Consider the following 13,949-nt stretch of genomic DNA (forward strand, 5'->3'; position numbering starts at 1 on the left):
AAGTACTACAGATGTTGAGATAGACGTATCCCATATATTTAACCAAAACAGAACACATCCTGATTGGAAAAAATGGTTGATCTGGCCCACAGACACAAATAACTGTCAAGACAGATTCCTGAACAAAATACAGGGGTTCAAATTGACCAGGCCAGACCCTAGATACTCCCAGAGACAACATCCAGGGATAGTTACAACATACAGTGTAGGAAAACTCTGCCTCAAATGGCTACAGAAATCCACACTGGCAGAAATTAAGCAACACTTGACTTTACTTAAAGACGGTGCTGACTTGCGTGATTTCATAATGGGACCACGCAAACAGCGTCCAAAACGTTTCATAGCAGCCGGTATATACGCAGTTTACAACGAAGCTTGGAAAGAAACGCAAATTGAAACAGCAGAAAAAATACGGGAAATTGACCGTATTAATTTGGAAAAATCACTTTCTGTTGTGGACAATGGGTTAATGACTGTCTTCCAGAATATATTCACTGGACAGTATTGTATCATCTGCTATAGATATAATAGAGCAGGACTTGGTAATGTTACAACACGATCAGTCCCAATTACGTTCTATTGTACAGCTTGGCTGGACGTTACAAAATCTGCGTTCAGGCTACGTGACTTGGCGTTCAATCAACGCAACGTCAATATTCTCTATCTTTCACCTTACTGATACACAAATCAGCTTGGCACAGAAAGGAGCGGAATATACAATTCTGAGCATTGAAAAACTTGAGAGATTACCGTTGACAAGGTCAGAACGACCTGTCATTGAATGGATAATACACGGAATAATAACTATTCCGATAACAACTTTCCAATTTAAATTCTGTCAAGAATATATACCAGCAGGCCAGTATGAAAGGTTGGGTAAATGGTACATTAAGTCATCATGGAAATTACCTTACTCACACACATGTTATAGTGAAAAGGAACAGAATGTATTTCTTAGTGGTAATAATTGTAAAAGATCACTAAGTGGTATACTTCTGTGTTAAGGTATTAACCTGCATGGGGCCTGTGAGGGGACTTCAAATAACCTTTCATGTCACCAGCAAGGCACACCTGCAACTCGAATAGAGCCATTCTTTAGACGGCTTTCTAACGGGAGCTATATTCTAATAGTGGACCACAGATGTTGTGGCATGGTGCCAGGAAAAGCTTATCTCGTGAGCGTTGGTTCCATGGTCACTTGCTGTATGCAAGTATTGTTTCCAAACAGCACTCCAGACAGGGAGGCAAAAATTTGGCCCTTTTTGAATATCTCTTCTATTCGAATTGATACTTTAAGCAGAATTAAGTCTGTTCTTTTACAGACAACTGTGCCCTTGAAGTCATCAAAAGAAACGTATGATCTACAAGTTGCAAGGACAACGACAGAGATACATTCACTTTTATCAACAAATTGCCCCCTGCATTGCGCAGAAATGTTAAGCCAAATCCTAAATATGTCTGATACCAGCGGTATCCCACATATATTTAAGACAATTTTTTCGGGACTGTTAACACCCTTCACAACAGTTCTGGGCATTTTTCCTAATTTTGTCCATTCTGTCTTTGGCGGCCTACCACTCCTGTTGGGACTCGTAGCAGGCATTTTATTTTTGATACTTCTGCTTCGTTATGGCAAGCCAAATAGCAGACAAGACTCCTGCAACAATGGAAGAAACGATCCTAGCTATACGCTATCGGGACCGCATAACTAAAGTCCTTGGATTAGCCCGGCTAAGAGATCTGAATATGACCTGGTTTCTTTCATTCAGACCCATCTGGCAGAACTGTATCTTACCTGTGCTTCGATGTATGCTATGCGGAGAAGAATGTGTGTTGGACGTCTGTCTTACACTACAATCAGCAGTACCATTGGATACAGATACTTTGCTAAGTCCTGTAACGGCTCATGCATCGTGTTGTCCCCAGCGGTTACCAATCCTGATGACGGCATTCGTTGAGACTTCACCACTGCGATTAGAGGGTAATGAAGTACGAGATGAGAGCAACATCACCCAGGTACGACCTTCAGTGAGCATTGCTGATCCTGATATCGATGATAGCAATCATTCTCACGACTGCACAGTTGCGGCATTTTCCAACTTGGTCGAACTTTCACCTGAAGCGGTAAACCACTTTTTTGAAAGTCTGTCTGAAATGATGTTCTCCCCTGAACAGAAAGAATAACTTTTAAGCAATAAGCACACAGCGTTCCCTGAACTCTGAATTCGGCCTTCGGCTTTAAAAACAAAAGCTACTGAAAATATTTGGAACTATTTTTACCCTGAAAGCGAAAAAAAAAAATTCTCCGTGTCCCCTTCCAAAATATTTACTTTTTTTGGCACTTGTACTCTGCTTAAAGTAGAACTATTCTTAGAGAACAGAGCTTCTATTTTTAGGAACTCTAGAGACAATATATTACCTCAGCCTCTAGCATATTTACAAATAACTGTGTTTATATGTGATGGAATGGTCTCAACCTTTTTTCTGTATTAAGAGTCATTTCATGTGTAAATTTCGCAAATCATTCATGCCGATATATACATGCATCCTTTCTAATGAATGATTACACTGCTTGAGAAGCGTACAGTACCTATAATCATTTTCATGTATTTCGAATACACCATTTCAAATGCAAAAAATGTATTTTGGGGTGGGTTGGTATACACATGCACCTTTTATGTTTACTATTGCTCAAGTTTTAGTAATGATGGACATCAATTCGTGGAGTGGGTGTAGTGTTTTATCTAGGAACCTGAATCGATATTCCTATTTTATGCCCTTGTCCAGTTATAATCAATAATATCCATACAACGGCATAGTAATCATATCCATAATTCAGTCGTAGCACATGCTGTCACATTAAGCAAGGCTACTTCTCCGGCCCCCTAGTAAGCACACCGAGTTCTCTAAACAAAACCAAGCCTCCAGCAACCTGGGAAATCCCCCTTGCTTTTGTTTTGATTTCGTCCTAGAACTCCTGTAAAGCACTGTAAGAACGGCCAGGTCTTAGTGACATCTTTATTGACGTCTTATGTCCAACCTTACGTCAAACCCGGCACCTTTCAGGTATAAATATACCAACGTTGCCTTAAGCAAACACACGATGGTGATTTTGGAGCAGAGCAGCTATCTAATTGCCCGAGAGCCCAGATGATGCGAGAGCCCACGGACGCTGCCCCTCCTCCTTGACGCACAGAGAGACGCTGTCTTTTCTCCTGCCGAGAAATCCAGCTCCAGTGTTTCCAGATACCTTCGCGGGTTACTGGGATATCGAGTCCTGAGAAAGAGATACAATACCTCCTGCTTTCTATTACCCAGGTACGGAACTGACTAAACCCTTACAGAGAATTCTTGAGTCAGATTCTTGGCAAAACAAACTTAACTTAAACTGCTACTTGCTTACTCCTTCCCACGTATTAGGCTTAGGTCAGGTACACCGGGGTAGGCGTATTTAGAAGCACCAGTTGAGTACGATTAGTCAATGTATATATGTATGTATATATTTTATCTATTTTAAAGTATCATATGGCTAAGAAACCATATCAATGCTTTTACAGTATTATTTTATACTCCTCCTTTTACTGTACGCACTCTACTTTACCATGAGTATTACAATCGTGGCAATGCATTTCTCTTGTATGAGGAAGAAGACTGCTCAATAAATAACACCTTTTATTGAAAACGCCCGTCTCTCTTTTCTCTGCATTCTGGTGAAACTAAGTACGCACATTTGACTGGGTGAAATAACTGTCTATTGTTTTCACACACTTATTCAGGGAGAGCAAAGTTGTCATGTTTTATGGTTGTCAGAAGCTAATCCCTTCTTGTCTATCCAGGGAGGTTAAACTCCTCCTCGCTTATTCGAGAAAGTTTCTAGTGACCTCTGAGCTAGCTGGCAAACCTTAAGTCTAATATAGTCAGTAGAGACCTAGCTAACCTCAGTCCTACCTCTACACTACTGAATATATTATTCCAATGCGCAGAGCCTATTGGGAATATAGGAACTACACTACAAGGGGTGACTTGTGTGTAATAAAAGGTACGTTTAAGACTTGGAAAATGGTTTTAGATGCAAAGTCGAACTGGCAGAAAACTGCACACACAGGCATTGCACTGGCAGGCCTGAGACAGGCTTGAAAGACTACTTGTGTGGGTGGCACAACCAGTGCTGCTGACCCACTAGTAGCATATAGATTACAGGCCCTGGGTATATCAATCAATCAGGAGTTTGTTAAAGCGTGACTACTCACCCTTAAGGGTCTCAAGGCGCTAGGGGTGGGGGGGGGGGGGGGGAGGTGCAGGTTCCATTCCATCAAGGAGGGGGTCTGTCGAAGAGCCAGGTTTTGAGGTTTCTTGCGAAGATGGGGAGCGATGTTGTCTGTCTGAGGTGGAGCGGAAGGGCGTTCCATGCTTTGGCCGCGAGGAAGGAGAAGGAGCGGCCTCCCGATCTGGTCTTTCTGGTGCGGGGGACCACAGCGTAGGAAAGCTGGGCTGATCGTAGGGTCCTTTGGGGTGCGTGGAATTTGAGTCGGCTGTTCAGGTATGCTGGTCCGGTGCCGTGGAGGGCCTTGTGTGCGTGGGTGAGCATCTTAAAGGTGATTCTCGCCTCGACGGGGAGCCAGTGGAGTGTGCGCAGGTGCTGGGAGATGTGGCAGTGTTTTGGCAGGTTGAGGACCAGTCTTGCGGCGGCGTTCTGGATGTTCTGTAGCTTGCGGATGAGGTTTTTGTTTATTCCGGCGTAGAGTGCGTTGCCGTAGTCGAGTCTGCTGGTGACTAGTGAGTGACTGTCTTTCGGTGTTCAAGGGGGATCCATTTGAAGGTCTTACGAAGGAGGCGGAGGGTGTGGAAGCAGGAAGATGAGACAGTTGATCTGGCGGTCCATTTTGAGCTCGGAGTCCAGGATGATTCCCAGGTTGCGTGCGTGGTCTGTGGGGGTTGGCGGGTTTCCGAGGGCGGTGGGCCACCAGGTGTCACTCCAGGCGTCGGGGTTTGGGCACATGATGAGTACTTCTGTTTTGTTGGTGTTTAGTTGTAGGCAGCTGTTTTTCATCCATTTGGCGACGGCTTCCATGCCTTCTCGAAAGTTGCGTCTGGCGGTGTTGGGCTCGTTGGATAGGGAGAGGCTGAGCTGGGTGTCGTCTGCATATGACACGATGTTGAGTCAGTGGAGCCATGTAGACGTTGAAGAGCGTCGGGCTGAGGGAGGAGCCCTGGGGGACTCCGCAGGTGATAGGTGTGGGGTCCGAGAGGAAAGGGGGGAGTCTGACCCGCTGCGTCCTGCTGGAGAGGAAGGAGCAGATCCAGTCGAGGGCCTTGTCCTGGATTCCTGCATCGTAGAGTCTGCATATTAGGGTGCGGTGGGAGACTGTGTCGAACGCCGCTGATAGGTCGAGGAGGATGAGGGCTACTGTTTCTCCTTTGTCCAGTAAGGTGCGGATGTCGTCTGTTGCGGCGAGGAGGGCGGTTTCCGTACTGTGGTTTTTTCTGAAGCCGGATTGGGAGGAGTCGAGGATGTTGTGTTCTTCAATGAATGTGGCGAGTTGGCTGTTGATGGCTTTCTCTATGACTTTCGCTGGGAACGGGAGCAGGGAGATGGGTCTGTAGTTTTTGAGGTCGGTGGGGTCCGCTGAGGGTTTCTTTAGGAGGGGGTTGACCTCGGCGTGTTTCCAGTCGTTGGGGAATGAGTTGGTCGCCAGGGAGTGGTTGATGGTTCGGCGGAGCATGGGTGCGATGGTGTTGGCGGCTCTGTTGAAGATGTGGTGGGGGCAGGGGTCCGTGGGGGCCCCTGAGTGGATTGACTTCATTGTCTTCAGTGTGTCTTCGGTGGTGAGGGCTGTCCAGTCATCAATCGCTGGTTTCCGGGTGTCGGGGGTGGTTGGTGAGGGTTCAGTGTGTTGGTTGTCTTCGTCGAAGTTGTCGTAGATGCTCTTGATTTTGTGGTGGAAAAAGATGCTGAGTTTGTCGCAGAGGTCTTGTGAGGGAGGGATGTCGGTAGACTCGCTGGTGGGTTGGGCAAACTCCTTGATGATGCTGAAGAGTTCCTTGCTGTTGTGTGCGTGGGTGGAGATTCTGTCTTCAATCGCTTTTTTCCTCGTTTCTCTGATGAGTTGATGGTGGGCGTTGGTGGCGGCTCTGAAGTTGTTGTGGGCTTCTGTGGATTTGGTGTTTCTCCAGGCCTTTTCGAGGCAGCGGCATGTGCGCCTGGACTCTCGAAGTTCGGTGGTAAACCATCTGGCTTTCTTGGCACGGGTATTGTTGTTTTTCTTGAGGGGGGCTATGGTGTTGGTGCTGTCCGAGATCCATCTATGCAGGGTTCGGGCTGCGGTGTTGGGGTCGTCGTTTTCCGCGATGGTTGGGGTGGAGTTGTTGAGTGAGGAGGTGAGCTGGTCATCGGTGATTTTGGTCCAGTTTCTTTGTGGAAGCAGGTGCTGGTGTCTGTGGATGGTGGGTGTTCTGAAGGTGAAGTGGACGCAACGATGGTCGGTCCATGGGAGTTCGGTGGTGTGGATGAAGGTGATGGAGTTTCCTGTAGTGAAGAGGGGGTCGAGGGTGTGTCCTGCTGAGTGCGTGGGCTCGGTCACGATCTGGCGGAGTCCAATGTTGTAGAGGTTGTCCAGGAGGGATGTGGTGTTGGGGTCCAGTTGATTGTCGAGGTGGAAGTTGAGGTCTCCCAGCAGGGTGTAGTTGGTGGATGCGATGGCCTGCGAGGAGATAATGTCCGTGATGGAGTTGGCGATGGGTCCGCGGGGTCCAGGGGGTCGGTAGATGAGGGTTCCTCGAAGGGCGGCGGTGGGGCTGGCCAGTATCTTGAAGTGAAGGTGTTCCATCAGTTCTGTGGACATGTCAGGGAGTGTGCTCAGGCGGAGGCTGGATTTGTGGACGATGGCGATTCCTCCTCCTGGGTGGATGGGGCAGTCCTTCCTGGAGATCTTGTATCCTTGGGGGATGGCGATGGCGATGTCCGGTCCCGAGGTGGTGTTGGTCCAGGTTTCGGTGAAGAATGCTACGTCTGGGGTTGTGCTGTCGAGGAGGTCCCAGATTTCTGTGGCGTGTTTGTGGAGGGATCGGACGTTGAGGAGGATGCATTGCAGGGTCTTCAGTTCGGTTGTGTTCTTGTGGGCGGGTTGTGCTGGATCCGTGTTCTTGGCGGTGCTGCAGGTGTGCCGGCAGCGGTGACAGCTGAAGGGTCCATGGGTGTCGGCTGGTGATGCTAGCTTGCAGTTGTTGTTGCAGCCTGGGTTGAGTGCGTGGAGTGCTGCTGGGTCATAGCGTTGGCGGGGCGGAGGTCCAGGGTTCCTGGTGCTGGTCGCGGACGGGTCGCAGACGGGCGCAGACGTGCTTGCCTTTGATGCGCCTTCGGTGCACCAGTAGTGGCCGCCATTAAGTAGGGGTCGGGGAGGGCTGGACAGCTGGGAGGGGAGCTGGATTGGGCCGGTCGTGCTGGGGCAGCAGCGGCGGGGAAAGGTAAAGGGAGGAAAGAAGGGATAAAGAAAAAAGGGAAAATAGGCAGAAATAAGGCACAAAAGAGCAGAGATACAGAAAAGAGCAGAAAGGTGAAAGATAGAAAGTGTAAAAAACGAGTGAAAACGAGAGAAGGAGCAGAGGGAGAGAAAGGGAAAATGGGCAAAAATAAGGCACAAAAGAGCAGAGGTGCAGAAAGGTGAAAGATAGAAAGGGGGAAAAAACGAGTGAAAACGAGTGAAGGAGACTGACAATGAGGGGTATATTGTATACCACTTAACAAGGGACTTATAAGTAAACTTAAAATGCCAATCATGTATACACCAATATCACCATGTTTACACATGTAACACAGTCGGCCGAGAAGGCAGCCACTAATTTCAATTCCTGCCTGCAAGAACTAGCGGTATGGATAGCTAACAACTGCCTTAAATTGAACGGGAGCAAGACAGAAGTGCTGGTTATTGGTAAGGCACCTTCTGTGTGGACATCGGCGTGGTGGCCACAGACCCTGGGTCCTATCCCTGTGCCTAGTGAACATGTTAAGAACCTAGGGGTGTGGCTTGACCCCAAGCTCTCGTTTGAGCATCATACAAGGCGGGTGGCAGGAACATGTTTTGGAATCTTGCGTGGACTCCGCAAGGCCCGGGACCTCTTGCCTACCGTAGCTAGGAAGACCATGGTTCATGCTCTGGTAACATTGAGGCTGGACTATGGAAATGTGCTTTACTTGGGGACTAATGTCAACTGTGTACAGAGGCTTCAATGCATCTAGAACATAGCAGCCCGCCTGGTTCTGATGCTACCCAGGAGAGCCTCTTCCAGGAAGGCCTTGGTCGCCCTTCATTGGCTCCCGATTAAGGAGCAAATCCTGTTTAAGCTCTTTGTGTGAGCCATCGGATTCTACAAAGGAAGGGGCCCACATACCTACATAACCTGACTCCGTATGTCCCCTCCCGCCAATTAAGATCTAGCGGACGGGGACGGTTATTATTCCCAGAGTCAGGAGGGTAAGGATGGGTGGGCACTCCTTTAGTTTCATGGCAGCTCAGCAATGGAACAAACTCCTGTGGGGGCTTCGGATGGAGGCCTCGGCGTTGACTTTTCGTAAAAAGCTGGAAACTTTTCTATTCCCTACTAACTAGCTACCTGGTGCTGTACCTTGTTTGGCGAGTGGTCTGGGAATTATGTCTCTTCTCGACTGTACCATAGCGCGGGGACACACTAGTCTACTGTAACCAAGCGCTTTACAAATGTCATTATTATTATTATTATTAGGGGAGAAGCACATGCACTTTAGCACTGATAAGCAGTGGTAAAATGCTCAGAGTCCGAAGGCAAACAAAAACAAACAGCTAAAAGAGGAGGTAAGCAGGAACAAATTTTGAGGAAGACCACCGTAAAGTTTGACAATTCTAACAATAATTCTTTCAAATAAACCAGCAAATATATTTGAAGTAGAACACCTAAGATGCTTTAAATATTTGAGAAAATAAAATAAAATTGGACTGACCTGTGTGAATGCCCCATTTACAGAACAAACTGTGCTGGGGGAAACCACTGGCTCCAACTATCTGCCCAATGATGTGAACTTCTGCCATTTTTCTGAAAGAGATTTAAGAGAGAAAATGACATTATTAACGATGCTCACAGGATTAACAGTCTTACATGCAGATTTGTTTGGATTAACAAGTCCATGGAATTTAAATATTTTTCAGGAACAGTAAAAAGATCCAAGCAATATCTGATCAGACTGGTGCAAGTAATCAGATTGCTAGGCTGTCCTGTTTTCATTGTTTATTTTTGGTGGATTTCAGTGGTGTTTTTTCCAATTGTTTTTAAAATCAGTGCTTATTCAGCTGTTTAATCCTGTTTTTTCCAGTGTTTTCAAAACATGTGTTTTTGCAGTGAATGCTGAAAAAGCACACATTTAATTGAAAGAAGGAGTAATGCAGGGACTTATGTTAAATTATTTTAAGCATAGAAAGTATGTCTATTGCAATCTCATCTTATTATCGCTCACACTCTGTCAGAAGTCTGATTTACGTGACTATTATGGATTAAAAAAGTAAGAGTGCTATACTGTTTTAAAAAACAAATCCCTGAACACTGTTGGGGGGGGGGGGGATCTTTACTAATCATTACTGAATATTATTACAATGTTGGGGTGGTCAACTCTGCCAAAAGCATAATACCTTGTGAAACCTTTCCAATTCTGAATTACACCACATTAATCTGTAGCCCTGCATTCTAAAGCACCCTAAACTTCAAGCTTTCAGAACGCTTGCCACTGCTTTTCTGCACTCTGTCAGAATACATTAAGATGGGGCTGCTGTTGAGTGGGCATTCATAGCTGCCAAGTGTCCCCATAATGCATGTGGGGAGCGTGATTAACGCTCCACTCCCGGTTGCACTGCATGAATGGATACTCGATCCTTAACCTTCATTTTAACCTTAATCCTTTAACCTTTTTACTCAAATTCGACCATTGTATTTCACCAATTCATCATGTTTCCAAGCCATTTTTCGAAAATCCACACAAAGGGTTTATATTGTTAGGCTTTGTCAGCCCTCCGAAATGGTCCCCTGATTGTATAAGTGCATTACATAGACAACAAATATAATTATGCAATGAACCGCTCAACTAGGTTTTATATTCATTTTACTTCTTTTATATCATTTGTTTTCCCAAACACAAAGGGGTACGCAAAGTGACATTTTTAGAAACCCTTCTTGGTTACAGTACATAAAAGGTGTTTCATGTATATTTTGTACAGAGCAAATTGTTAGGTGCTCTGTTTCGACCATTCTGTAATTCATAACACCATAAAACTGCAAAAACACCACAGTCCCAACATTGTTACGAAATTAATGACAGTTCCCCCATCATGGGCTCGTCTGGAGGAGAAGGAAAATGCTGTCTAGTGACACAGAAATACCATGAGCCACATTATAAGTAAACACAAGCGATTGGAAACAGTAATGAAAATGCTAGGTAAGTGCATGGGTGTTCATACAGTTGTAAAAGGGACATACTTGAGCTTCCTTCTGCCTTGGGCAAAACACGACAGTGTCCCCTCTGATTAGTGAGGGGACTCAGTCCATCCTTTTCCACCGCGACGTGTGCTGTGATGTGTGTACGAAAGACACTCAATGTAATCTTAACTTAAATTACCTGAAGTTACCAAAGCATTGTCTTTGAACTGAGGGAATTTATATACTTTTCTGTGCTGCACCTTTATCTAATTTACAGAAATAATTATACATTGAAAACACTTCATCACCACTGCAAAAACTATTAAAGTTTTGGTTAACCCCAGGGCTCCTGTGCGGTTTAGCAAGATACACTTGTTTTAGGTAGTGTTTAGAACAGGATAACCTTTATCCAAGTACCACCAATTTTTAAAGATTAAGAAACAGAGGACCAAGTAAATAAAACACTTGTCCAGGATAACACAATGAGGTTAACTGAAAGTGAGTCAAGGTTGGAGGTTCAGTGCCCTCATTTGGCCGATTATATTTGAGCCCCATTTCCTCAAGAGCTAGGTGAATTGTGTGCTGGTACTAGGCAAGATATGGAATGGTTACCTACAATGTATTGGCAGAGATGACTAGTTAGAGGAGCTACTATGGGTAGACAGAGCGTGTGTGTATATGTAATGTATACAAATAGGCACCTTTACAATTGACACAGGAAAGCGAAAGATGTTGAGATCGTAGGATAAAGTGGTCTAAAGAAGTCCTCCTCCTACTATTTGTGATGGATAGATTGATGGGGCTTCCCGCTCCTGGACTTCAAAAAGATGTATTGTTTTCTGGGTCCAAATGTTTGCAGAGGCCCATGAGTCTGTCCTTTATGTTATATTGGTTTCTCTTCCGGAGCTTCGGATTCTCTACAACAGCTACACCTTGCAATTGGATTGAACGTTTGTTACATCAAAGCACATTGCTGAGACTTTTACCACTAGGCAGTCAGGAAAGAAATCACATGCAGAGCAAGTGAATACATGGAGAAGGTACTGCTGAAAACTACTAAAGCCAGGAACAGCTAACAATGCAAACTTCTCAGGAGAGATAGTAAAACAATGTGAAAGTGCTTTGATGCTATGTTCTTTACGGCAAAAATCACAAAGGTACCCACTGTAGAAACACTCCTTCTTAATTAAGACAGTAACCAGCTCAAGCCACCTCTAAAACCCTTCCCTATGTTTTGCTACTGTGAAATTTTAGGTATTATTTATGTGAAGCATCATTTATTAAAATGCGTGGATGCATGCTGGTTTTCCCCAAAAATATTCATAATAGAAAATCAGTGTAACCAGTTTCAACAAGATTATGGGAAACATGAAAATAAGCAAGCACTGGCAACGCCAAAAGGTCTGACTTTGGTGGTCAACCATTTGGTTTGTCAATGCGTGTCTTGTTTTGACATGGTTTATGTAAAACTTTATTGTTGCTGGAGCTGCTGGGTCCTAACTTACAACAACTATTGGAAAAATAGTTTTTGGTCTCAAAGCACACATTGCCACAGTATTTCCTGGCATTGAACAAAACTAATATGTCAATCAATCAATCAAAAATTCTTTATTTCGGCTGTTCTTGCCATAAAAGAGTACAGAAATAAAACATGATAAAAAGGAGATTATATATAGAATTCATTTGGATAGACAAAATAGATCATAATATTCCTACAGCGTATAATACACGTATTTACAGTACAATAAGGTAAAAAATATTTAGTCCTTAACATTCAATATCAGTTAATTGTCGTCGCTTAGACCACATGGCTAACAAGTACTTAGAAAGTGCAAATACGATGTGTCTAGAAGTGTCAGTTTTTAGAATTCTAAAGGCAAGTGTACAGTGTGTAAAACCCAAATTTTTACATAAAGGTACTAGCCAATACTTCCTGGATTTGCTATAAGCTGGACAGATGAAGAGCACATGAAGTTCGTCCTCTACGTCACAGCTACATCCTGGACAAGACTTGTTTGTAGAGGCTAACCATTTGCTTGTAAAAGCTCTTAGAGGTAAAGTGCCGTATCTCCATTGTATAAAACGTTTCTTAGCTAAAAATCGGAAAAACAACGTCCATAAAATCCTCAAAAGAATACGAATTTTTGAATGCTAAAAAGGAATTAGTCAGAGTGCCAGCATGGGAGGCATACAAAACGGAGTTCCGTTTTTTGTCCATGAAAATCCTAGTAAGGGACTTGCGCGAAACCTTGCGACAGCCCCTTTCCGGATCATTCCACATAGCAGGTAATCCTAATCTTAAAAATTCATATTTTATTAACACGAGCCAGGGAATTGTGTCTATGCTGTTATAGCTTAGTATTTGCTTGAGCTCTTGCCTACAATTCAGCAGATCTGGCGTTGTCCAGAGCCAGCACCAAAACCTAAAGGGTTTAAGTGCTAGCTCATCTTCTATGGGTCTCGGGTCCCAAATCTAGCCTTAGGGGAAGAGCGGGGTGCTTTGAGGGAGTGTCAGTATCGGTCTAATAAATTTTGTTTCTGTTTTGGGGATTGCAGGCCTGCAGGAATGCCCCCACAGCTCCCCACCATAGAGAGCTGCGGCCCTTGCTTGAATCTTGTAAATCTCCAGTGCGGGGCTCACTGGCTTAAATGTCGATGTATTGGAAACTTTGAGAATACCGCCCGCCAACTGGGACAGTTTCATTTGCGATTTAACTTGTTGGGGTCCCCAGGACAAATTTTAATGCAATGTAACCCCAAGATACTGGAAAGTCATAACCCTTTCCAATCTCACAGTACCCAGGATCGGATTCGGGCAGGTGGATGCCGGAGGATTAAATATCATACATTTTGTTTTGTCAGCATTTATCTCAAGACCACGGCATCGACAAAAATCCCTAAAGCCATCCAATATTCGTTGAATCCCCATAGGGGACTTGGAAAGCAGAAGGGTGTCATCAGCGAACATAATCGCCGGCACCCTCCTGCCTGCCAACCTTGGCGCGTCATTATTGGGGACATCATCCAGATGTGAGATTACGCTATTTACGTAGAGGCAAAACAGGGTCGGTGCCAGAACGCAGCCCTGCCTCACCCGCCTGCCAACTGGAAACCTAGGTGACAGCGCCCCATTCCTTCCACATCTTACCTGCGCGTAGTTCCCCTTGTGTAGCCTCATCAGCACATTCAAGATTTGGGGCAGAACACCCAATTCCTGAAGAACCAACCACAGTTTCCCCCGTGGCACTAGATCAAACACGGACCGGAGGTCCACAAACACCATGTAGAGGCTGCCACCCTCAATCTTTGCCATTTTCCAATACAGTGGTATTAGGCGAAAGATCTGGTCCATGGTGGAAGTGTTTCTCCTGAACCCCGCCTGAAATGGGCTAAGGACTTCGTGTTCCTCCATCCATGCCAACAGGCGATCCAGGACGAGACGTGCGAAGATTTTTTGGGGGACGTCAAACTAATATGTGTTCCGATATGCTGCTTGTAAAAGAGCAGAATTC

The 13,949-nt window shown here is 45.1% G+C and overlaps 1 protein-coding gene across 3 annotated transcripts in view; it reads right to left on the reverse strand.

The window, feature by feature from the left end:
* Positions 1–13,949, reverse strand: part of B9D2 (B9 domain containing 2) — a 131,887-nt gene that overhangs the window by 74,188 nt on the left and 43,750 nt on the right. For all 3 annotated transcript variants that reach the window (XM_078661061.1, XM_078661059.1, XM_078661060.1), the window contains exon 2: positions 8,975–9,066. Coding sequence is in view for 2 of the 3 variants with exons in the window: in XM_078661059.1 (XP_078517185.1) it covers positions 8,975–9,062 (88 nt within the window). In the remaining variant the exon portion in view is untranslated. The remainder of the gene's footprint in view (positions 1–8,974; positions 9,067–13,949) is intronic.

Source organism: Lissotriton helveticus, chromosome 9 (genome assembly GCF_964261635.1).
Source record: "Lissotriton helveticus chromosome 9, aLisHel1.1, whole genome shotgun sequence".
Taxonomy (NCBI): domain Eukaryota; kingdom Metazoa; phylum Chordata; class Amphibia; order Caudata; family Salamandridae; genus Lissotriton; species Lissotriton helveticus.